The 23,347-nt window shown below is 40.6% G+C and overlaps 1 protein-coding gene across 1 annotated transcript in view; it reads right to left on the reverse strand.

The window, feature by feature from the left end:
• VWF (von Willebrand factor) overlaps window positions 1-23,347 on the reverse strand; it is a 119,967-nt gene that overhangs the window by 44,041 nt on the left and 52,579 nt on the right. The window contains exons 20-30 of the mRNA XM_053978117.1: window positions 23,118-23,256; window positions 21,501-21,635; window positions 18,187-18,336; window positions 17,384-17,524; window positions 15,684-15,803; window positions 14,978-15,134; window positions 14,250-14,408; window positions 13,186-13,321; window positions 8,920-10,265; window positions 8,324-8,443; window positions 6,977-7,120 (exon numbers count right to left, since the gene is read on the reverse strand). Coding sequence (XP_053834092.1) covers window positions 6,977-7,120; window positions 8,324-8,443; window positions 8,920-10,265; window positions 13,186-13,321; window positions 14,250-14,408; window positions 14,978-15,134; window positions 15,684-15,803; window positions 17,384-17,524; window positions 18,187-18,336; window positions 21,501-21,635; window positions 23,118-23,256 — 2,747 coding nt within the window. The remainder of the gene's footprint in view (window positions 1-6,976; window positions 7,121-8,323; window positions 8,444-8,919; window positions 10,266-13,185; window positions 13,322-14,249; window positions 14,409-14,977; window positions 15,135-15,683; window positions 15,804-17,383; window positions 17,525-18,186; window positions 18,337-21,500; window positions 21,636-23,117; window positions 23,257-23,347) is intronic.

A 23,347-nucleotide genomic window follows, 5' to 3' on the forward strand; every position in this document is an offset into this window, starting at 1 on the left:
ACCATCCTCAACTCCATCTGTAGACCATCCCAGTCTCTGCAGTGACAGGAATTTTTTCCCTTTCCTTAGCCATGAAAACAAAGTCACGCTCCTCACTTAAGTAGTTACCTTTCCCAGAAGTACTGCTACCCCTAAAGGATAGAAGACATTGTGGGGATTATATTCTTGCTTCGAACTGCCAAGCAACACTGACATCCAGTGGCGACCTGATCCACAGCTTGGCATCATCCTGAGCTGTTCACACAAGTTGTTCTGATTCCTATAAAAGATCTAGTGCTTTCCTAATTTCATCGACTTTCCCTACGGGTGTGAAAAGCCTATCTTGCCCCCACACTACCAGCAACTTCTCTGAAATTTAAACTCTGTGTAATCCATAATACAACCAGGTGAGCCTTATTAAAAAAAAAAAAATAATAATAATTAAATAAATAAAACTACATCAAACCCCACAAAACTTGCAAAGAAATTCTACCTGAGCTACCGAATCACAAACTGGCTTAAAAGGGAAGCTGCTGCCCATTCATTTAACATCTGTGAACACTCAGGCAAATTACGACCTCAACAAGAGAGCACTTTGTTAGTACTGCATTTAGACATGTATTTGCACAAATATTTACACTGGGAATCATGATGTGCAGCTTTCTTAAAAGCTCCTTTGGGCTTGGAAGTTATCAGGTCAGGAACAAGAAGTGAAATCAGGTGACTGATGTGACATTCAGAGCAAACAGTGACTAGTGAACAATAAACACTTGAAAGAGTATTTCCTCTGAGTGATCTGCAATAACTGTGGAGCAAAAATAGGTTTGCCTGAGGAATTCACTGTACAATTTATAATAGCAAATGCATTTGTAAAACTCTGGAAGTCAGCCTGTAGATAATTCACCAGCACAGCCCCAGTACACCTTAGCGAACCTGAACACTTTGTACTTGATGTCTTCTTGCACCATGTCACCCACACCTTTTCAGTGATAGAAGCAAAAACCCTTTTCCCAAGCTGCTGCAAGCATGGACAAACTCTAGGAATCTCACTAAGCAAAATTATTATGGATAAGGCTTGGAGAGCTGGGATTGTTCACCTGGGAGAAGGCTCCAGGGAGACTTCACTGCAGCCTTACAGTATTTAAAGGGAGCTTAGAAAAAAGAATGAGAGCAACTTATTATAGTGGTAGGTAGGGATAAGACAAGGGGAAGAGTTTTAAACTGAAAGAGGAGAGATTCAGATTTGATGTGATTAAGAACTTTTTTACTCAGAGGATCCTGAGGCACCAGTGGAACAGGCTGCCCTGGGAAGGTGTGGCTGCCCCATCCCTGGCAATGTTCCAGGCCAGGCTGGATGGGGCTCTGAGCAACCTGGGATAGTGAAAGGTGTCCCTGGACATGGCAGGGGTTGGAATAAGATGATCTCTGAGGTCTCTTCCAACCCAAACCATCCAGTGGTTCTATACCATGGCAACAGCAGTTGGATATTCAGTAAAAACCTTGACATTTTGGATGGTTTTCTATTTGCAACAAAACACATTTTAAAACACCATTATTTGTTAGGTGATGGTGATTCCATTTCACAAACTACTCTTCCTGACCACAAAAAAATAACTAACCTCAGGCATTAACTCATGTCCTGTACAGCTTTCCCACAATCCTTTCTACAAATGGTTTTGTGTCTGTCAAGGTAAATGTTAGATACAGAATGGCACATTAGCTAGAAATAACTTAGGATAAAACAAAATACAGCAAATAAATCTCACTATATTCAAAATCCCTGAGATTGCTCTAGGATGGTCACTGTGCCAGAAGATTGACTCATTTCCCCCTGGTCCTACAATTACCAAAAAAAGTATTTAACTTCCAAACATATTTTAGGTTAAACTTTTGCACAGTAAGAATCACAAATGATTTCACATTCATTTGTGAAAAGTACTTGAAATTTCTTATTTGTTTTCTTTAATGACCCTTTGACTTTTGTGTGGTTGGTGTGGTCAGCAGCCAGTCCAGCTCCATTTTTCTTCTTCTCACATTAATTTTAAAAATGTTCAGAAACTCCATACATATTTGCAAACTGAAAAATAATAATCCATTCTTTTTATAATTTCTCATAAAGAAATCAAGTACTGTTGTAATAGAACCAGTGACTATTTCAAAGGCCCCAAAAGCAGTTACTCAATTTAATGCACGGAAAATTGGATTTAGCATAGTAAAAACTCTTTGGATTTCTCCCTTTATTTTGAAGCCAGCTCTGAAGAAAAGAGCCAGGTGTCTGAAGACATCATCAAATGAACACTTTCGTCCTGCTAGAGGGATTCAGAAAGTCCCCATCTCAAGCTGGAAGCTGTCACTTCTCAGCTATTCGTCTCTCCATCTCACCACAGAGGGAAACAGCAAATCCCTCAGAGGCCACAATAAAAACTTTTCACTGCTAAAATCAACCAACTTCAACATTTTCATATTGAGAGACCACAACACAACAGAAACCTGACATTTTCATATCAATAAAGGAACTATAAGTATTTACACCGAATTAAACAACACCATGCACAAGGCTTTATTAAGATTGGAAAGAGTTTACACAGCATGGAAATATAAAGACAATCTCAGAATGGTTTGGGTTGGAAGGGACCTTAGGGATCATCCAGTTCCAGCTCCCCTGTCATGGGCAGAAACACATTCCTCTAGCCCAGGTTGTTTTCAGCCATTTTAGCCCTTACCTCAGCCCACCAAAGGTGGTGAGCCCCCAGCAACCTTCCAGCTCAGTCAGTAGGGTATGACTGCCACTCACTGGGCATGTCCAGGGAAAAAAAAATGCAAATAAATAAAAAGTGAAAACAAAAACTCAAGTGAACCATACAGGCTGCTTTAGAGAGGACAGACCAATCATTCCAAGCACAGAACAGCATCTTCTCCCCATCCTTCAGTGCTCACATTTGGAATAATCATTAAATAATGACTGTGAACATTTGATGCTGAAATTCTGAGTCAGAAAAGGCTTTTTAAGAACCTTTTCCTGGTTGACTTGACACCTAATGGATCTTAAAGTTAGACTTGTATTCTGAAGTAACAACTCACAATGGTTCACACAGAGCAAGGACTACATGCTGACTAAATAGACATAAATAAGCTTTAAGGACAAAAGACAATCTGTTGAATAGGGCTGGAGGTGTTTACTAGGAGTCTACAGGGAATTACACTAGATTCTGCCTTATTGAATAGTTTCAGTAATGATTTGGATAGAAGAGTTAAAATGTGTAAAAAGGCATGTTCGTCTGAATCACAAATATTGGATTGGGAGCAATCATGGACATCATGGAATTAACTGAATGAGCACAAGGTGCCCTAGAAATATTTGAAATACATCCAATAAATAAAAATGAAGATTCATCCCAGAATTAGCCAATCTGGAGCACACGGACATTTAATGTTTTGGTGGGTACCTCAGGGAAAGCAAAAACTTCCTAAGAGAAACCTTTGCAATTATTTTCTTTAATTTTGTCAGAAACAAGGAATGAAATGTAAAGCCCCTTGAGGGTCTGTAGAGTTGTGACAGACAGGGGATTCCAATTAGAGGGAGGTTCCTGCTGGGAATTTGTAATCTGTGCCTTAAGTGGCCTCAGTGGTTTCTCTAACATTTCTGCAACATCTTGACCAAAAAAAAGTACCACAAGAGATCTTAATCTCCCACAAATCCCGAAAGTGACCTGGGAAAGAAACAAAGTAAGAATGGTTCCTCAGAACCTGAAGTGATACAGAAGCAGCCGACACTGTCTGGATGCTGTAAGTATTCCAGACTGCAACTACTTAACCAAGAACTTGCCTAACCAGGAACAACTCCTCAGGATGATAATCATAGAATCATAAAATCACAGAACGGTTTGGGTTGGAAGGGACCTTAAAGATCATTTGATTCCAACCCCCCTGCCATGGGCAGGGACACCTCCCACTAGACCAGGTCCACAATCCTGAAGCTGGTCTTTGTATCTTAATTTAGGCTCTTCACTTGGCACTGAATTGGGATTTTTCACTGAAAATAGAAGATTGTTTTAATTTTGAAACAAATCAGCTATTGAAAACTGATTCCACAGTGCTTTCAGTGGTCAGCTCTTGGCACATGAATATTGATATTTTGGCATTAACACACGTTGATTAATGTGTGCTGAGCTTTTCATGAGTAGCACAGACCTGTCAGTTCAACACCACCAAATGGAACAGGCCCCAAAAACCTCTCCTCTGCAGGTCACAAATCATGCATTTCTCTTGCCACCAAGGGCTTCTGATGAACCCAGACTCCACCAGAAGCTCATTCAACTCATAAATCTTATAAGAAATGAACTAGGGAAAAAAAAGCAAACAAAAAATCCCCTGAAGGGCAGTGAATTAAAACAGCTCAGGGAAAATATTAATGGTGCCCAAAACTGGCTTCAAAAAAGAGGTGGCACCACCAGTTCAGCAATATTTGTGGGGAATAAGTGAAAGTCTCTGTCAGTGGGTGGGAGCCCTCTGATCAGGACAGCTGCTGGCCTTGAGTGAGAGGGGGCAAGATTTTGGAAATTCGAAATAGAGTGGATCATTTGGGGAGAGATGCGAATAAGGAAAAGTGCTATGGGGGGGCTTTGCTTCCAAAACCACAGGGGATTTTTAGGAGAAAGACATTTATACCTTCTCAATCCCGACAGCAAAGCTGAATGCTGCTAATCAAATATATTAATAATGACGGAAAGTTGGAGGAAGAATATAAATTTAAGATTTTATTTTTTCTTGGAGGGGGTAAGGGGAGAAATATTTCTTTCCCTAAAGATGCTTTTATACAGCTGAGCCACAGAGAACATACTTCCTCCAAATTTTGAGGCTGAGGCAGGAAAATGTCAGCCTAAATGAGCGACTTTTACTAGGGCTATAAAGAAGCAAAATAATGTTTTTATAAAGTGTTAAGCAGTATTTACTGTAGGGATTGCTCAGTCTGCTCCCTGTGACTCTCCTAAACACCCACAAATGCTGAACAGAGACACATTTACATGATTCTCAGTTGTCTTGTACACATCACTTTAGTGTTTAGTTAGTTTCCTTCTTTTTTTTTTCGGTTGTTTCTTATGTGAAGTTGTACACGATTTCATGATGTCTGAATAGCCCCAGAGCTGCTTCTTGATAGGCTACTTGAGCCAGAATTTGCCTGATGTTATTGAATGGCCCCACTGCACAAGCATGGGAAAGATTTGTGGTATAAGCTGCTCTTTCTTGTTCTTCTTATGCCCTCACATACTCAGTAGTTTTTCATTATTTCTTATTACTAAAATCTCTCCTGGAGTTTCCTTATGGCTAAATAATGCAGGAAAGGGAATGCTTTCTACAAAAAGTAAGACTTCTGCAGTGGTAGCAACAATTGCCCTCTGCACATAGAGCTTTTTGGACCAAAATAGCACGATTTGGATCAACAAAGATGGAATAATGGCTTCACTGAATTTTTCTTCTACCATAGGGCAGCAAGTGCAAATAAGAAGAAACAGCTCTGGTCTGATAGAAATGATATTATTTGATGGGTAAATTCGGATCAAGCAAAGGCTAGAAAAGATTTCCTAAGAAAATGCAGCGTCCAGACAGGGCCATCTACACTTGTCAAGCAGCCTCTGTGCTTCCAGAAGCCCGAGCACAGACAGAAGAGCCTGAGTGACCATGCACTTCCCAGGAGTGCTGTCTCCTGCACAGCCAGCTACATTCACACACATCACAAGGTGCAACACAGCACCATATTTTCATGACTTCATTTGGGAGGAACTGCTTCTACTCTATTCCACTTAGGTTCATTATAGCACATCCTCGATCACGGTCTCTGAGCATTTTCCAATGAGACATAAACAAATCACTAACGAGGATGTCATGTGGCTGCCTCTCCCATTTCATTTCCCAAAGGCCGTGTTTGCTCTGTTTATCCTGCAGTTCCGGGTGGCTTTCTCTACATATTACATGGAAGGCTTCACAAAACTTATCTATTTGTGTGCAACAATTCATCCCACAACGAGCCTATAGAAGTCTCATCAGCCATCTGGTATTTTTATTTCTCCAGGCTGAGAAAGCAATCAGAGCCAATCCTCCTGCGAACTATGGAAGTCAGGTTTTATTTCGCACTTTTCTGTACAAATAACTCCTTATAGTCCAAAGACCCCAAGAATCTGTGTATTCCTCAACGCTTACAGGACCCTGATGTTAGGTGGCTGCCAGAGTAAATGTGGTTCCAATCCAGAAGAACAAAATTGTCAGGGTATCTGGTGTAAGATGCTGTAGGAGAATAATTTTTTGCTGAACCCTGCAACTGATATTTGTGTGTGCATCAAGTTTCCACAGACCAGTGGGAAATCTGATGTTTTAGCACATGAAAATTGAAGTGGACCTGTCTGTCTGAAACAGAGGATGGCATTGCAAAAGTAACTCTTCAGCTGAGGTGTTGCCTTAGGAAATCCTTGTTCTCTGCTCCCTGGCACCATCCCCAGTCTTGTGCTAGCCCAAGTCCCTCTGGAACCAGCATGGCAACTTGGGTGAGGGAAGTGAACCACAGCGATTATAACTCGTTTTGCTATTTTTCATCCAGATGGGCTACACTGGCTCAGCACAAACATCTGGCAAGGGTAGCTCCTGAAGTCAGCATGAGCAGTTCTGCTCCTAAATGTCTGATCAACTAACCAGCACTGAAAGGTCAATGATCAAAGTCTTTACTCCTTAATTATCCTTTGCTTGCTTGAAAGATAATGAATGCAAATCCTGAGCATTACTTCAAGGCTTGTTTCCAAAATACATTAAAGACAAACAATAATTTGTGTAACCTATGAATACATTTTAATAGAGAAAATTGAACCATAACAAGAGGTTGAACCTTAACAGGAAAGGTTGCCACCTCAATGACATAAATTGGTGCTTGTAGCCAGCCTATATTTAGCATTCTCTGGGGTTTTGTTCCTCCCCTTGTTTAAACACCAATACTCACAAAATCACTCACCTAATCTGGTAGGACCTTGCTCCCTTTGTTGAATGGACTGCACCATCTCTACAAGCTTGTCAGTCTCTTGAGGCATGTTCCATGAAATTTCTAGATTATTTTCCCTGGCATACTGGAGAACTGATACATGAATTGAAGAATTGCCTGAAGTAGAAAATAAACACTTTAGGCAGTGCATGTCTTAAAATAAATCTAAAGAAACATTGGCGTTGTGATTTACAACTGGACAATGGTTTTCCATCAGAGTGTGAAAAGACCAAAACTGAACTATTCCCTGATGAAAAAATATGCAAGTGCTGTTGGAAACAGTTGCTTTTCTATCAGGAGTCAGCATGCAGTATTTTAGCCCAGATCAACATGACAGCAACTGAAGAATTTTGTTTTATTGATCTTCATTCAGTATTATTCTTTTTCCATTTTAAAACTGTCTAAACAGTCTTTTCTTTTTTTAAACATGCGCCTTGTTTTGCACAAGCAGTAGATTGATGCTCCATTTGTCATATGGGCCAAGCTCCCTGGATCATTTCATGCCCAATTCCGTCTCTCATACAGCACTGGAGTGATGTGCATGGAACAAAATTAATCCAGGGAGCTGGTCCTTTGAAGAGGAATGAAGATAAATTCCAAATTATGTTCCTCTCTGACATCCTGATTATACACTATGTAAGAAGTACAAATAAAACTATTAAAAGGGCATTTATATAGACAGTTAAAAATACCAGATTTGCAAAATTGAACCAGGCAAAATGTTTATAGTGATTGGCTATACTTCTCTTTGTGTCCTCCTACTGAAAGTATTCATGTATAGAGCACAATGAGTCTTTATCAATGCTTTGTAAGACATATATGAACACTACCAATAACAGCAGTTGCCCCATGGAAGTGGTTTAATTCTGGATCAAAAAGAAATACAATTCTGACTGAAAAAACATAAAATCCATGATTGTTAAATTCTACTGGGGAAACACAGGATGCAGATGCACTTGGTACAACCCACACAATGTCTTAAACTGATCCCTGTGCTACATGATCCCTTCATGTATGTGCAGGATACAATGCATTCTGCCAGGGGGGCTGCACTGATAATGAAAGATAAGGAATGGCCTGACCAGAGGTGTATCCCCCTATCAGTACTCTGCAAGCACAGTGAGCTTAGCGCTCCCAGAAAGCATCAGCCATCCCACATGGGTCAGGAAATAAACACTGAGCAGTCAGTGCTTTGAGGGATTGGAATGAGTAATTAAAAATTAAGAATTCAAAAACCTCCACTGAGAAGCTGGTTTGTCCCCTATAAGCAAAAGAATACAAAACATCTTTCTGTGTTTGAATGGAAAGGCAGATACATACCAGCCACAACACTTTTAATAAATGCCTGCACAAAGCTTTTCATTTCCTCAAACTCCAATGCTCCAATATTTGAACTTCCATCCAGAAGAAACATGATGTCCATGGGTTTGTTGCACAACTCTGAGGGTGAGAGGGGGAGGGAAAAAAGTTATTTTATATATAATTACCAAAAGTAGCATCTGCTAATGTGGTGGGAGCAGAAAGGGTAGGTCCAGTTGCATTTTGGGAAAACAGAGCAGCATAATGACCATTTGAAACAATTAGTGATGCCCCTTTAATGAAAGCCTTGAGGTTCATATCCAGTGGGATACATAGATATTTCAATTCCTGCTTTTCTACTGACTCTGTTTTACTCTCAGAGGAATAAAGCAAAAAACATACAGCAGATGATAACAACAACAAAAAAACCCAAACCAACAAAAAAAAAAAACAAACAAAAAAAAACACCCAAAAAAAAAAAAAAAACCCATCAGAATACAACAGCAAGACACCAAACCAGATAAGGGAACCCTTCAAATTTCAGTTTACCACAGGGTAAACAGAGGAGACCTGACAGAAGAAAGAAGAAATCACACAGAAAATTCATCCAATCTTACCTGTGATTTCAGTCCAAAATTTCATCCCATGAGTGCAGCACGACTGCAGCACTAATTCAGGTGCCTCTTCAATAAGTCTGTTGTAACTATTCAGGATAATTGGGTCATTTGGCTGACTGATCTTTCTGAGTTCTTGGATATTGGCACCGGGGGTTATGCCTATAGGAATAACATTTATGCTCCTGGGAGGTCGTGTGATAACATCAGTGGAAGGACTGGATGACACCATATATACCAAGTGAGGAACATCTTGCCTGCCCCCATTCACTGATGTAAATGTATGTTTGGAAATATAATCGAGGGCATTGCCAGTGTTTGTAGCCCTCCCTCCCTGGTAGGGTATACTCCTCACTTTCTCGATAATATTTTCCTTTGATTGTATTTCCCTAAAGGAATACTCCAGACTGACAGTCTCTGAATACTGCATGACTGTAACGTGAATATTTTCCTGTCCCACATTCATTCCTGTGACCGCCTTCTCAATGAATTTCTTGACTTTATTGAAGTTTTCCTCCCCAACATTGTCAGATCCTTCCACAATAAAAGCAATATCCAGCCTGTTGGAATGGGACTTTTCTGAAAGAGGTGGTGGGGCTGTGAGTCCCAAAGGAGGAAATATGACATTGGACATGGTTGGAGCAGATGTAGCTGGTAACAGAAGACTTTCTTCAGGTCCAAGATCACACAGGTGATCAATGAGGAAATCTCTATGATCCGTTAGCTCCAACACATTGCTCACTAGGAAGGCTCTGCTACCTGGAAACATCTTTGCCATGAATTTGACTTGCTCCACATTGATATGTGGACCAATCCCCACAGGTATTACTGTGATGTCTCTATTCTTCAAAAACCCAAGCATGTCACGGATTTTTTTTTGAGACCTGCTTGCTATAAATATCACTGCAATTTTGGCAGCATTGGTCCTCTCTGCTTTTCCAAACACATGCAATGCAGTGTATTTAAAGACTTCATAGACAGATGCTTCTTTATCACCTGTGTATTTTATGTTCTGGACAATTCTTCTCATCTGGGAATTTGTTTTGATATCTTTAAGGTTAAGATAGATGGTGGGACCAGCCCTATACACCAGAATTGACACTCGGATTTTTTTCTGGGAGATGTGGAGTTGTTTCATCACACCAATTATGAAAGTCTTCAGCTGTTCAAAATCCTCCTCTGAGAGTTTATTGGAGCCATCGATCAGGAAGGCCAAGTCCATCATCTTGCTGCATGAGTATGCACTGGCTGGTAGCTCAATGTCCTCCTCTGGAATAGGTGTTGTTAGAGTTAGGGTGTCCTCCATGGGCTCACAGTCCACACAGGTTAAGTTCTTCCCTTCACACAGACTACAAAAATCATCAAATCAGAAAAACATCAAATTTAACTGTAAAAAGCAATGCTTATAACAACAAGTCATCCACATGTTATAAAAGAACACCAATACAAAACGAAACATCTCAAAACCACAATGAAACCAAAACATGATATGAATATTTTTTCCCCCCACCCCAATTCCCTACAACTTCCCATATGGTATTGTACACCTAAATCCCCTGTGTTCATGAATATTTGTTTAGATCCAGGAAATGTGACCAACTATGGTGTGCTTGTCAGAAGAAACTCCTTAGAACAGTCTTTGGCAGAAGGGATAAAATCTGTGTCTGGAAACTGGTTCGGAACCACTGAGTATCAGTAGTACAGCAACGTACAGGCCACTGGTGGACTGAACTGGCTGATCTGGTCTGCTTCACAAGGAACCAAAACGTGAGACAATGAACACCAAGTAAAATCCTACAGTAAGAGAGATGTTTTACCTCTGATATGACTCAGCAAACTCTCTGCAGGGGCCAGGTTTACACAGATTTTAACCTTACTCAAATTAACAATCTTTTTCCTACCTCTAAAGTGCTCTACATTCCTGGTGGGTTTTGTTCCTGACTTCATTTTAGTTTGGATACAGCTTTGGCACATGTTCATCCTCCACTGTTTCTTATGTCTCTCTTATCTTCCTATTATTTACCATGGTTTCTTCTTCAGTACAGTTTCGCATTTTAAATGCTTTATTTCAACCACAGATGTTATCTCTTTTCAGTTCTGTGTCTTCCCTCACCATTTCTACTCACCTCCATTAGCACATTTTCCTCTTCCCCTTTCCACCTCAGCTCCCAATTTTTTTCCCTCCCTTATCTCTGCCTTTTCCACGATTCATCCTTCTGCACCACCATGAGCTTTTTCACCTCTGTCACCCTCCACCTTTTATGAACTCATTTAAAATTCATCCATCTTTAGCAAGGCTTTAACACTTCTGCCCTTCTAATTCCTGGCTGCATGTTTCTCTTTACTTCCTAGAATCACAGAAGGGTTTGGGCTCAAAGAAATCCTTAAAGTCCTTTCCAACTCTCCTGCAATGAGCAGGAACATCTTCAACTAGATCATGTTGCTTAAAGCCATGTCCAGCCTGACCTTAAATATTTCCAGGGATGGGACACCCACCACCTCTCTGGGCAACCTGTAACAGTGTTTTACCTACTCCTTTGGTAACTTCTTCCTTATATCTCATATAAATTGAATATCCTTCAGCTTAAAACCACCACCCCTCGTTCTGCCCCACCTGGCCCTGCTAAAAATGTTGTGCCCAAAATTTTTTGCAAGAACATGCCTGCACTCAGGCACAGGGTGGAACAGAACCAGTCCATATATTCTCCTTGTCTTACTGGACAGTCCAAGGAACAGAGTAGGAAAAGGTTACAAAAGAGCAACCACCAAAAAATGCTTGTTTGCAGTGCCAGAGAAAACCCAGGATGCACAAACTACATGAGTCAATACTGGAAGAAGGTGGCATTTTCCAGGAAAATACTTCACTTTACATTTGGCACCTTCATTTAAGTTCTCTTAATAGAAGTGTTATGCTCTTTTCAAGGTCATTTTAGTGTCTTCCTAATTGCAGAATGCACAGCTACTTTTGGCATTAACATACAGCAACAGAAGATTTATTATTCTAATCCTAATATGAACAAGACTCTTCTAGTTTCCAATTTCCTTTGGATGTTTGCTATGAAATTCATTTTTGTGCAATATTTTCTATTGTTTGTACAGATGGTGTAGGCATCTAAATTAGGTGACAGCTATGCAAAAGGATGTTTCCCTAGTGAGGTAAGTTTTCCTAATGTTCTGAAATTTTTTCTGAGCAGCAGCCAGTGTATCAACATTTAAGATAAATTATTATTAAGAATTACAAAAATTAGAGAACAGAGACTCATTTAAGAAGACTCTTTTTTGACCTTTTGATGGAATTCAGGGCTTTTCACGTATATTGTTTAAAAGTATGTATTTAATTGATCAGCCTAACAGTCTCATGCTCTGGGTTTATAGCTCAGCTGCACACCAGCCCTGGCTAGAGACCAGGAATTGTAAGTTTTTACCTATTCTGAGCTTCTGTGAGGTTCAGAGCACTTGGAGCTAAGGTGTTGGTCTGTGCTAATAGCTGCTGCAGTTTTACAACTCAGTTTCCATTAAGTCTGATCAATTTACAAGTTGGAAAATTCTCTTTTATTCACAGCATTATAAGTCACTAGTGAAAATATCCATCCATGGTCCAGACATCCAGAGAATGACACATTTTCATAATATTCCACAGGGCATTAAACAAAATGCAAACAGTCTCTGCTGCATTGCAGCAGAAGGCCCTCATCCTGCACAGTGCACAGCGCCACGTTCCCTGCCATTCATTTAATCCTATTTGGAAATGCCTGTATGCAGGATCAGACCACGGGTATCACCTGAATATCTCATGGAAATTGGTTTTCCAGTAATGGGACTCAACTCCAACTGCTAATAATCTCAGCAAGTTCTAGACTGAGTGCACATTCAGACCTTGCACTACACACAGAAATTTTTTAGTGCTGGCAGAAGGAAGGAGTCTGACAGCTTTATTGATGTTGAATCACACATTGCACAAAAAGAAGTGGAATATCTGAAGCCAGTAGGGCCACCAACACATGGGAAAAGGCCTTTTGTTGAAAGGAATTTATAGATTTCACTTGCTTCAATTCAGTTGACGTCCTATAATCCCTATTGCCGTCATTGAAAAACTTCAGCTCTGGGTTCTCTGTGAAGGGGTACTGACATAAAAGATGGTTTCCAAGCTTCTTTTTGAGTGATATATTTAAAGTTACATCCATAAACTTATTCACGAGCGTGTACTTCATCCCTGACTCTTCATCCTACACAAGAGGGATGCTTGTTCCCTGCACAACCCCATCATACCAAGATTGACAGTGCTGTGGATCATCTCTGTTCAAAACTACTCTCCTTCCATGTGGGATCCTGTCACCTCCAACTGCACACACAGGACAGTCTTCTGGACTGACACAATCCAAGGACAGCTCATCAAGGATTTTCCCTGTTTCAAAACAGCAGAGCAGTGTAAAGATGCCAGTTGTCATGAACTGTAAAACTAACCATGAGGTTAAAAACAAAACAGTGCTTCTGAGGTGGGCTCAAACCTCCTGAATACTCTGCTTGGTGTTGTGGCCACTGCCAATTTGACACAGAGAAGGACCTCCTTCCTTCATAATGGCTTTTATTTAGATATTGAAAGCACCTAACCCAGTATATACTTGCAAGAGCCAGCACCACACAGAAGGTAAATATATCTTTAGAACAAAGCATAGAAGATGTCAGGGTATCGGTAACATCAGGGGAAAATGGCATTTACCATTTTACATGTATATTATTTATTTCTCCTCTTATCCTCTACCTTGCTCTGATCAGAAATACCAGGGCCCAGAATAGCTACTCAGGATCTTAAAATACCTTATTGCTTCCCTTCTTCTTTTTCTTCTCCCTGTCCCATATTTCCTGTATTTTTTCCTTTCCCTTTTCTACAAGGCAGTTGTTGGAATAGTTAAGCTGGAAGCTCATGCTCATGGGAGGATGCCAGCTGGGCACTCTCAGGAGCATCTTGGAGGTAATAAGCAGGTGAAGACAATGGGTTTCACTGCTGTAGCTGCTCTGAAGCACAGCATTTCATCAATTTCCAGCACAAATTCATACTCTAATCACAGAGTCAACAATCTCTGTTCCCACACAGCCCCTAATCCTCCAGTCTCATCAAGCTGATCCCATCCTCTCTCATCCTTGCTGGCAGGGGTTCATACTCTTCTTCTGGGCACCATTTCATGCCCTCCACACACTGTCCATTTCACACACCCAAACTGAGATGCCCAACCACCTCCCTCCTCAGGCAGTAAGGAATTGTGGTGAAAACACATCAGTGAACCTGTTAAGAAGAAGAAAAGCTGTTTAAATAAATCAAAATATGGACTTACCTGCAGGACAGTGCACGTGACATCCTTCCACACACTGCAGAGGACACTCCAAAGCCTGGGGGTGTTGGCATGTGACAGGACAAGCAGGTCCACAGCTGTTATATCTCCATTCACACTGATAATCTAATTCCTGTTTATTCAGGTCCTCACAGCTTTGTGCTATGCAGGGACAGAATCAGAGGCAAAAAAAAAAAAAAAAAAAAAAAAGTCAAAGCAGAGTGTATATACACCATGCCTCTCAGAACTATGGTACCAAACATTGTACAAAGGGGACCACATATATCTAGAAAAATAAATATTTCCACTTTTAAATAAAGATTATTTTACTACATTATCATTTGACTACAATCAGGGCAGACCACCTTTTCACACTCACATCTTTTTTCACACAATTAAATACTTGCTTTAGACCAGAAATTCTTAGGTTTGATAATAGCAAGTGCAACACAACCCCAAACTGTAAACTTCAATTAATGCATATGTACATATATATTACTGAAACTATTTCTTTCTCTAGATTTTGTACCACGGGCTACTACATCCCCTAATTGATGGAACAGGTTTGCCAGAAGCAGAACAGGGGATGGGAGTGTCAGAGAGCGCTGTTATCCCAGCCCCATTAACGTGAAATTCTCTGGATGTCAGCGGGAGCAGAGCTAAATCTGACCAGTCTGAGCCAAGCCCTTGCACGTTTGCACCCGGTTCTGCCTCGTGTTTTCTGTACTTACGGCACAGAGTCGGTGACCTCCAGTGAACAGCCACCCCTTTCTGCGCGCAGGCGTGCGCGTAGGCCGCGACGGCGTCACAGAAACACGCACAGTCCCCAACAGACTCACAAGCACAGGTGTCATACAGGCAAATGTCAATGTAGGGCTCTGGATTCACCTACAGGACAGAAGGGCAAAGGACACTCTGAGTCCTTCATCTCATTCCTGTACACATTGTTAACCTTCAGATGGTTTGGCTGCTCTGCTTGCCAAGGGTCAAGGCGCCACATAAATAAGGGCAAATCTTTCTGCTGATGTCAGCAAGGACTGCAGTTTCCAATCTCTTAATATTTTTAAGCCTTGTCCCCATCCCTCTCATGCAGGAGCTTGGGTATAACATAGCCTGAAAGGCATTGCATTGGCTCAACTCCCCCTTCCCTCAAAGCTCAACCCTTAGGCTTCACTTCATGTGCAGTCCCTGGATTGTACAGTAAAATTTCCCTTGGGAAGAAGTTACTTCATAGCTTAATAGGTGTGTTTTCCCATAAAGGTGCATTTTCCCACAAAGCCTGCACTACAGGACAAGGTGAGAGATGAGAACACCAGCCAGCCTTCACCCAGTCCTATATGCTGTCCAGCACAACCACACTTTTTTCCTCATCTGTAATCAATGCCAGCATAGATCATGCAGGATTGAAGAATGTGAAACACGTGACCCAATACTCACCAATTTTGTGCATTCTTCAAAGACACTTCCAGACAAAATGCTGCACGATGATTCTACCATCATCTGCTTCACTATATTTCCACCACACAGTGGAGACATCAAGGTCTGTTCCAAGCTGGGCTTAATATTGTAAGAGACAAGCAGAGATAGCATTAGCCTTGTCTTCAGGACCTTGGGACTCTTCAAATTGAAGTAAGAGACTCACTAGCAAAGGAAATTGTTTCTTTGAGTAAAGTTTCAACCTGTTGCACAATACACACAGATCCTGCTGCAGCAGAGCTGATCACCTCCTTGATTTTCTCCAGCTCTTACTTGTACCCTGAAGTTTTAACTCAGATTTAGATGACAGGAAGACCCACTGCACCAAACACCCAACCTGACAAATGATCATCCACAACTCCTCAGAAGGTCCACGAGACTTAAAAATATGATCAGATTTCAGCAGACAATATCCAAGGCTGATGCTGAATAAAAATAGCTCAGTAATCTTCCCTCCTCCCACTTAATTTATCTAAGAAGCACTAGTATTGACACAGAATTTAACACAGCAACACCCTGCAGGTCCTGTCCTGTGCTTATGACACTGAAATGAGAAGCTGCTCCTTCTCAGTCTGACCCTGAGGACTCACTCCTCAGTACTGTAACTTTTTATTGCGCTTCAGTCAAATGAAAAAAAGTGACGTTCAGCAAGGTAATATTGTGGCTATGTCACACTTGCACATTATTAGCAACTAACCCAGAAGATTTCACGTGATCAGGAATAAGTGCTTCAGTGTGTTTGTCTGGTAATTCAAATCTTGTAAGAAAAGATCTAAAAAAGGCTTTTTCCACCCCCTGCCCGATCACTTGGACAAATTTTCAAGAGAAGAAAAGCATTAGCTGAATGAAATGCTTTGTTTTGCAAATGTCAAAACAAGTTGTTTTCAAGGTATTTCCTTACACATTTCATTTGGAAATGCTCTGGGCTTTGTTTGTCAGCTATATACAAATTTCTTACTCAATTTCATTCTTTCAAAACTCTGCATTTGGAAAATAGGAAGTAGACTCTTATGTGTAATATACTTAGAACCCCAAGAAATTTCCAGTACTGGGATATAGATAACACTTTCAGAAAGCAGCTACCCTCCCCAAAATTCACATGCAATTATGGTTAGCAATAAGCTCTCCCATCCTCTCCTGTATCCTGCTTTTTCTGTTCAAGCCTTTCTAACCTGAAAATAAAAGCAGAATGCTCTTTACTAAAAACAAAAAAGAGAACCATATAGAAAGAAATTAACCTGTGCATTCCATTGTTCATAATGGACAGTCTAAGATTTGGGATATAGAAATTTGAATAGGGAGAAACAAAATTTTTATTCAAACTCCCCCTGACTGAAAATTACAGCTGTTTTTTTTAAGATTAAACTCTAAAATGAGATTTCCAGTGATAGCTGAATGTCAAGAATCTGAGCTGGATAACTCTAGGAACAGTCTCTACCATATAAATTGGCTATTTTAACATTCTTCTGAAGCCAGGCAGCCCAGAAGCTTTACATAAGTCAATTGACCTTTTACCAGATTTAAAGAAATAATATTATTTGGCAAAAACATGAGGGAAGGAGTTAATTTCTATTTATTTTAATCCTTCCAAAGCTCTTTGTCCACTCTTCACTGATACTGTAACCCACACTAATTATTTTTCACACTTCATTCACAATCACCTTTGCAACATCAGCACAGCGGGAATTAACTTTCCAGGAATTCCCAAAGTCAACTGGATCTACTTCAAGATGTTCACTGCTGCTGGTCAAATCATTGTTTTGGATTCCATCAAAATTTCCACACAGACCACAGACTTTATCCTTGCAGGGAAAGAAACACAGAAAACATTAATCTTACAACTGTAGACCAGCTTGGGGTTTTGTTAAGAAGTCTTTTTAGCCTGGTGTTTTAATGCCATGAGGTTCAAAAATTGAATTACCCATGGCCTGGCCAAGGCCACTCAGACAGACACAGTCTCTCTCAGAGAATGTGTAGCTCCCATTCCCACTCTGCTTTGCTGAAAGCAGGACCACACTGTCCCCAGGGGCTCCAGAAAGAACAGCTGATCTAATCAGCAGTGCCCAGTGGCTCTGTTTGGAGTGTGTCCTTACAATGCCATTTTATTTTTGGAGATCGCTGTCCAATCACCATCACCAGTAAATCTGGCTCTTATGCTGCTCTTGTTGAATGCAGAAGAAATCACTCATGGTTACTCTGAGGCCCCACAGCACTCATCCTTTCTGTCATAACTCATTTCCAATTATTCAGGATTTGGCCCTTACAGTTGAACAACCAGGAAAATAAGGCAGTCCTACAGTACTATCAAACAACCCCTCAATTTTTTGAACAAGTACCTAATATACCATGAAAATCTGCATTAATTAAAAAAAAAAAAAAAAAAAAAAAAGCATTCCCCAGGGACAGGTGGACAGGTTAAGTGCATTCTTTAGTGAGAATAAGAGGTGAAGCAAAAACCACTTACTTTGAAATTGCCTTTTAAGATAATGGAGACTCCCATGGCCAGGTCCCAGGTCACACTGATGCTTTTGCCCAGTAAAATGATGTAATAACGGCCAGACTTGATGACATCTAAATTATCATTTTCACCCTTCGGAGGTACCCTGATGTTTACCTGAATGAGAGAAACACATTGTGCTATCAGCAGTATCTCTAATTATTATTTAAGGTAGGTGATTTTCCCAGTGGGACATGTTAACAGGTGCTTCCAATCATGCTGTTCTCCAGAGAGTTTCCATACACTATTCAGATGCTCCAGAGAAAACCAGGAATTTGGGATACAAGTACAGCATTTCAATCTCCTCCCATTTCCAAAGTCTTTGAATGTGGTCCCAGGGTATGCCAATATATGAAGTGGAGCTGATAAAGACAGGGTATACTCAATTAATCACCAGTTTAGTATTGGCCATTGGTTCACTGATTAATTACATGTTGGTTCGGGCCTTTTTTATTTCAGCTTTTTAGGAAACTTAACAATTCTGTCCTTCTGGTTCCAGTGTAATGAGAACTGGGAGAACCATATCAGTGGCCTCTGATAGACCAGTCTTATTCTGGAGTCAGGAAGGACATTCTTCCCAACCAACTACACCAACAGGAAAAATCCAGAGAGATTCCTTTTGGTGTCTATTCATTTTTTCCATCTCTTTCCTTTCCCCTGTGTGCCCCTTTCTTTTTCCATCTGGCTGCAAATTCACTGCCTCCAGCTACTAAGAATTTAAGAGATTAATTTAAAATGCTCTCTTTCACACCACAATTCCCTTTCAATGGTAACTCTAATAGGAATATTAAACACATTTGAAGAGAAAAGTCTAGCATGGCTGTTACTTTAAGCACCATATTAATGCATTAACTGCTTAGTTCTCAAAGAGGCAGATGGAAACATTTAATCAGTACAAATAGCAATTAATATAAGGGAGAAAGAAGAGCCCAGAAACCATTTTCCCACTCTCCTACTTTGAGGGCAAAATATTTCCTTATCCCACTATTCTTTCTTGCTCAATTCAGTAAACGCTCAGCACAGTAATTAAATTCTTTTAATCTCTGAGCTATCATCAGAAACATTTATCCCAGAGAAGACAGTTTACATCTTCCATGGATTTCCTAAAAAAGTCTTCAATGTCTTTAGGGAAGATATTAAAAGATATTTTAGGTATCGAAAGCTTTTTAACTTTCACCTATGACCAGCACATTACTACACAGTATAATCACTTGACCACTTAAAATTCTAGAACAGTCTTTGTCTCTCCAAATTCAGAGGGTTCCAAAACACAGAAGAGGACAAAGTTGAGCTGGGAGGTTGACCTAAATTACAGAATTTTTATGGTTATGGAGGCTTTTTGCCCAACCATGAAGTCATAAACTTTTGACCTTGCAAACTTGCAGATTAGTTTCAGAAAATCAAAAATTATTTCATTTTTGTTTTAAATGTCAGCCAGAACTGCAACATGTCAATTAAATCCCCATTTACCAGCAGCAGTAGAAGCTGCTCTCAAAACATATCATCTTAAAACAATGTTAATTGGAAACATTTTAATGGCCAAAAGAATACCTGATTCTTCTGCTTGCTTCTAAGGATTCTTGAGGAAAAAAGAGTGTAGAAAGTCATCACTGCATAAGAATTTGCCTAGGAGTCTACATATCAGGTGGTTTTCCTTAATGTCTCTTTTAGTTGTTGTTATTTCTAAGCAAACTTGCTCTAGATACTATTACACTGAGCTTTAAACTCTCCAAAAAGACAACTGAAAATTCACTCAGGGTCATGTGGACAGTGCTATAATACAGACCTAGGTCTTACAAGGACAGGATCCCTCAGGAACCAAACACCCTCAGATGCTGGAGCTGCTGGATGCCTAAATCACCTGCTGTTTTCTTCTGGCCCTTTCTTATGTATCCAAATGGAATCACAGCTTTTCTGAAAATCTGTCACCTAAAGAAGCTTTCAGACAAAGCCCAGCTAGATGGAATGAACCCTGTACTGCTATTCACCCTCAGCCAAGCCAGGGATTCTTTAGCAGTAGAAATGAAGAATTGGACAACCAATATGTCTTGCGTTCATTCCTGCAGCACCCAAAAGCTTGTATGGATCCTATGCTGTCAAGGTGCACTGCACAGACACCTTTAATAAAGGTCATGTTTTTGTGTTCCTGCCAAGCCCAGTGGCAATTTGCAGCCAAACCCAAACCTGGTACAGCTTTGTATGTTAACCCAAAACAAGGCAAATATAGAGTGGTTTCACGTTTCACTGTGAACATTCTTGCAATCAGAGCACAGGACTTCTGAAAAGGCAGTGACTGAAACAATAATCCACGGCACCCCTGCAATGGCTGAGCTCACAGGCAGCGAGAATTGGTACAGTGCTCAAGGCAAATGGCTGAACTCTGCCCTCTGGAAAGCTCATTTCCTGCTGGGAAGGGACATGGGATGTGGAAATGATTCTTGGTCAATTCTTCCATTTTTTTTCCAATTACTAGCCACAGGTCAGTCATCTCTTAGCCCTTCCTTGCACTTCAAGTTGCTGGAAACAGGCTTTGACAAACCATGTTTAGAAAGGGTCTGGGATGCCCAATATATGAAAGATGTGGAGCTGTTGGAATGAGTCCAGAGGAGGCCACCAAGATGATCAGAGGGCTGGAGCACCTCTGTTGTGAAAACAGACTGAAAAAGTGGGAACTGTTCAGCCTGAAGAAGGGAAGGTTCCAGGGAGATCTTATTGCAGTCTTCCAATAGCTAAAATGGCTACAAAAGAGCTGGAGAGAGACTCTTTACAAGGGTCTGGAATGGGACACGGGGAATGGCCTCACACTGACAGAGAACAGGATATTAGGAAGAAATTCTTCCCTTTGATGGTGGTGAGGCCCTGGCACAGATTGCCCAAAAAAGCTGTGGCTGCCCCATCCCTGGCAGTGTTCCAGGCCAGGTTGGATGGGGCTCTGAGCAACTTGGGATAGTGGAAGGTGCACTGCCCATGGAAGGGGAGTAGAACTGGGTAATCCTTCAGGTCCCTTTCAACCCAAACCATTCTATGATTATCTGAGATAAACTGATTGGCATCACGAAATAGCAGGAATACTGAAACAGCAGAAATATCAAATAGCAGAAATACCAAAAAAGCATTATACCTCTGGAAGCGAAATGGTTAAATATAATCCTGCTAACCTGATCGTTTTATGATCAAGAACCTCTGAGTGTGAGGTCATTCATGTCTCAGCTTACTGAAAAATCTGAAATTGTTTTCCCCCAAAAAAAACAGGAAGGAAAAAGAAAAGAAAGAGTACATACGTTTCCATTGAACAGCTCTATTTCCCCTCCTTCATATAAAATGATAACCCTTTTGGTGCACTTTTCTCCAGTGAAGCCACAACCTTCATTTGAAATGAGTATCTGGAATGTTCCAGAGTCACCCTTGCAGAAATCCTATCAGATAAGAAAATAAATGAGTCAGTAATGCAGAGCACTTGAAAAACACAGAGAAAAAAGAAGCCTCAAACAACACTGTGTAATCTGTGGTCACTAGGATATATATTGACATGGCAACTGTTCCCATGTTCATTTATTTTATGCTTAGCACTGATATTCATGTGTTTCATCCCTTAAAGAGTGAGGCACACTCTGCCAGTGACACACACATGCATTATTTGGAGAGTATTTTTTGGCAGGGAGAATCCACCATGTTACAGCATCTGTGATATTTAAAAATGTATGATAGGCACAGGGCACATCTGAATACAAAGATAGTTTAATGTATTGATTTTCTTCTAAGTCCAATATTTCAGAGATCCTTGGAGAGTTCCTACTACATTTACATGACGACTCATCTCTCTCTGGCCTTTCAGATTTTATTTTTTGGTTGTGTTCATTTTTTTCAGTACACACCTTTTAAGAAAAAGGCCCTGTGTGGAGCTCTCTGTGTCTGTCATTTAAGGAAAACAGATCTGAACTCCATTTTAAGTAGTTTTGTAGTAGCCTATAGTATTGCTGCCCATAAGACCTTTAGACAGAGCTCTCAGTAGTGGCAAAGCAATCACTCCTCAAACATAATCCAGCTGGAATCAAGGTGGGAGCATATTTCAAAGACCTAGGCAGAGGCAGGTTGATCACACATTCCTCCCTAAGGAGAACTGTAAGGAGGAATGTGACTCATGAGGACTCTCAGTAGCCCACCCAAGAAACATGTCCCACTGTAACTGCAGAATATTGCTGTTACCAATCAGCAGCTAATCCCTCTAGTTTCAGACCAAATTTCCAGATAAATTCTTCTTTGCACAGACATTTCTAAATACATGATAATTTGCATGTAGATGAGCCGTTATCTTAGTTAATTCTAAATTCTGGCTGCTTCCACAAATCAAAAGTTGGTTTTAGTGTGCTCTGCCTTTATCCCCCTCTCCTCCTTGCTGTGAGGAAAATGGATATTGTCAGGGGACTCCAAGCAGGTGGTGCATGGAACAAGACAGGGACCATGCTGAAGGGAATGAGCAGAGCCTGTGCTCTGGGTGCATTTAGGGAAGGTTCACTGAGCATTCCTTGTCTCACTCAGCCAGACAGCAAGCTACCACTACAGGACAAAAAGGAAAAGAAGAAAACATTGATTTATGGATAGCCAGAATTCCCTTTTAGAGATGAGATTCAGACAGCTCTGCTCTGTACCAAGGTGCTCTCATAAGGTTCACGATGGCCAGCTAGACACATGACAGCCTGATATAGAGCACAATTCACTCTTTAAAATTCTCAAGACATCTCTGAAGACATTAATAAGCTCTATTTTTCTCTACTATACATCTGGCTTAGTAATTAGAAATAGTTAGCCATGATTTATCCAAACACTGTGCTTCTCACCTGGTGTAAAATTGTTTTTATATGATCAGGCAGCTTTAGCATTTGACATGCTCTTCTTACCTGAGCTAGCACATACTGGCAGTTTCCTGGAAACTTGTATTTCAATCCATCAAATGTCAAGTAATGAGCTGTACCAATGGCAGTGCAGGTGCCATCACAGAGATTTCTGGTGCACTCCCACTTCCTCCCCTGGCACACACTGTAAGAGAGAAAAGGGGGCAGTGACAGTTGTCCTTATCTCGATGTAAATAAAAAGCAAGAGAATGCAAAGTGCTTTAGGCAAAGTGAAA

This window comes from Vidua macroura, chromosome 5, assembly GCF_024509145.1.
Source record: "Vidua macroura isolate BioBank_ID:100142 chromosome 5, ASM2450914v1, whole genome shotgun sequence".
Taxonomy (NCBI): domain Eukaryota; kingdom Metazoa; phylum Chordata; class Aves; order Passeriformes; family Viduidae; genus Vidua; species Vidua macroura.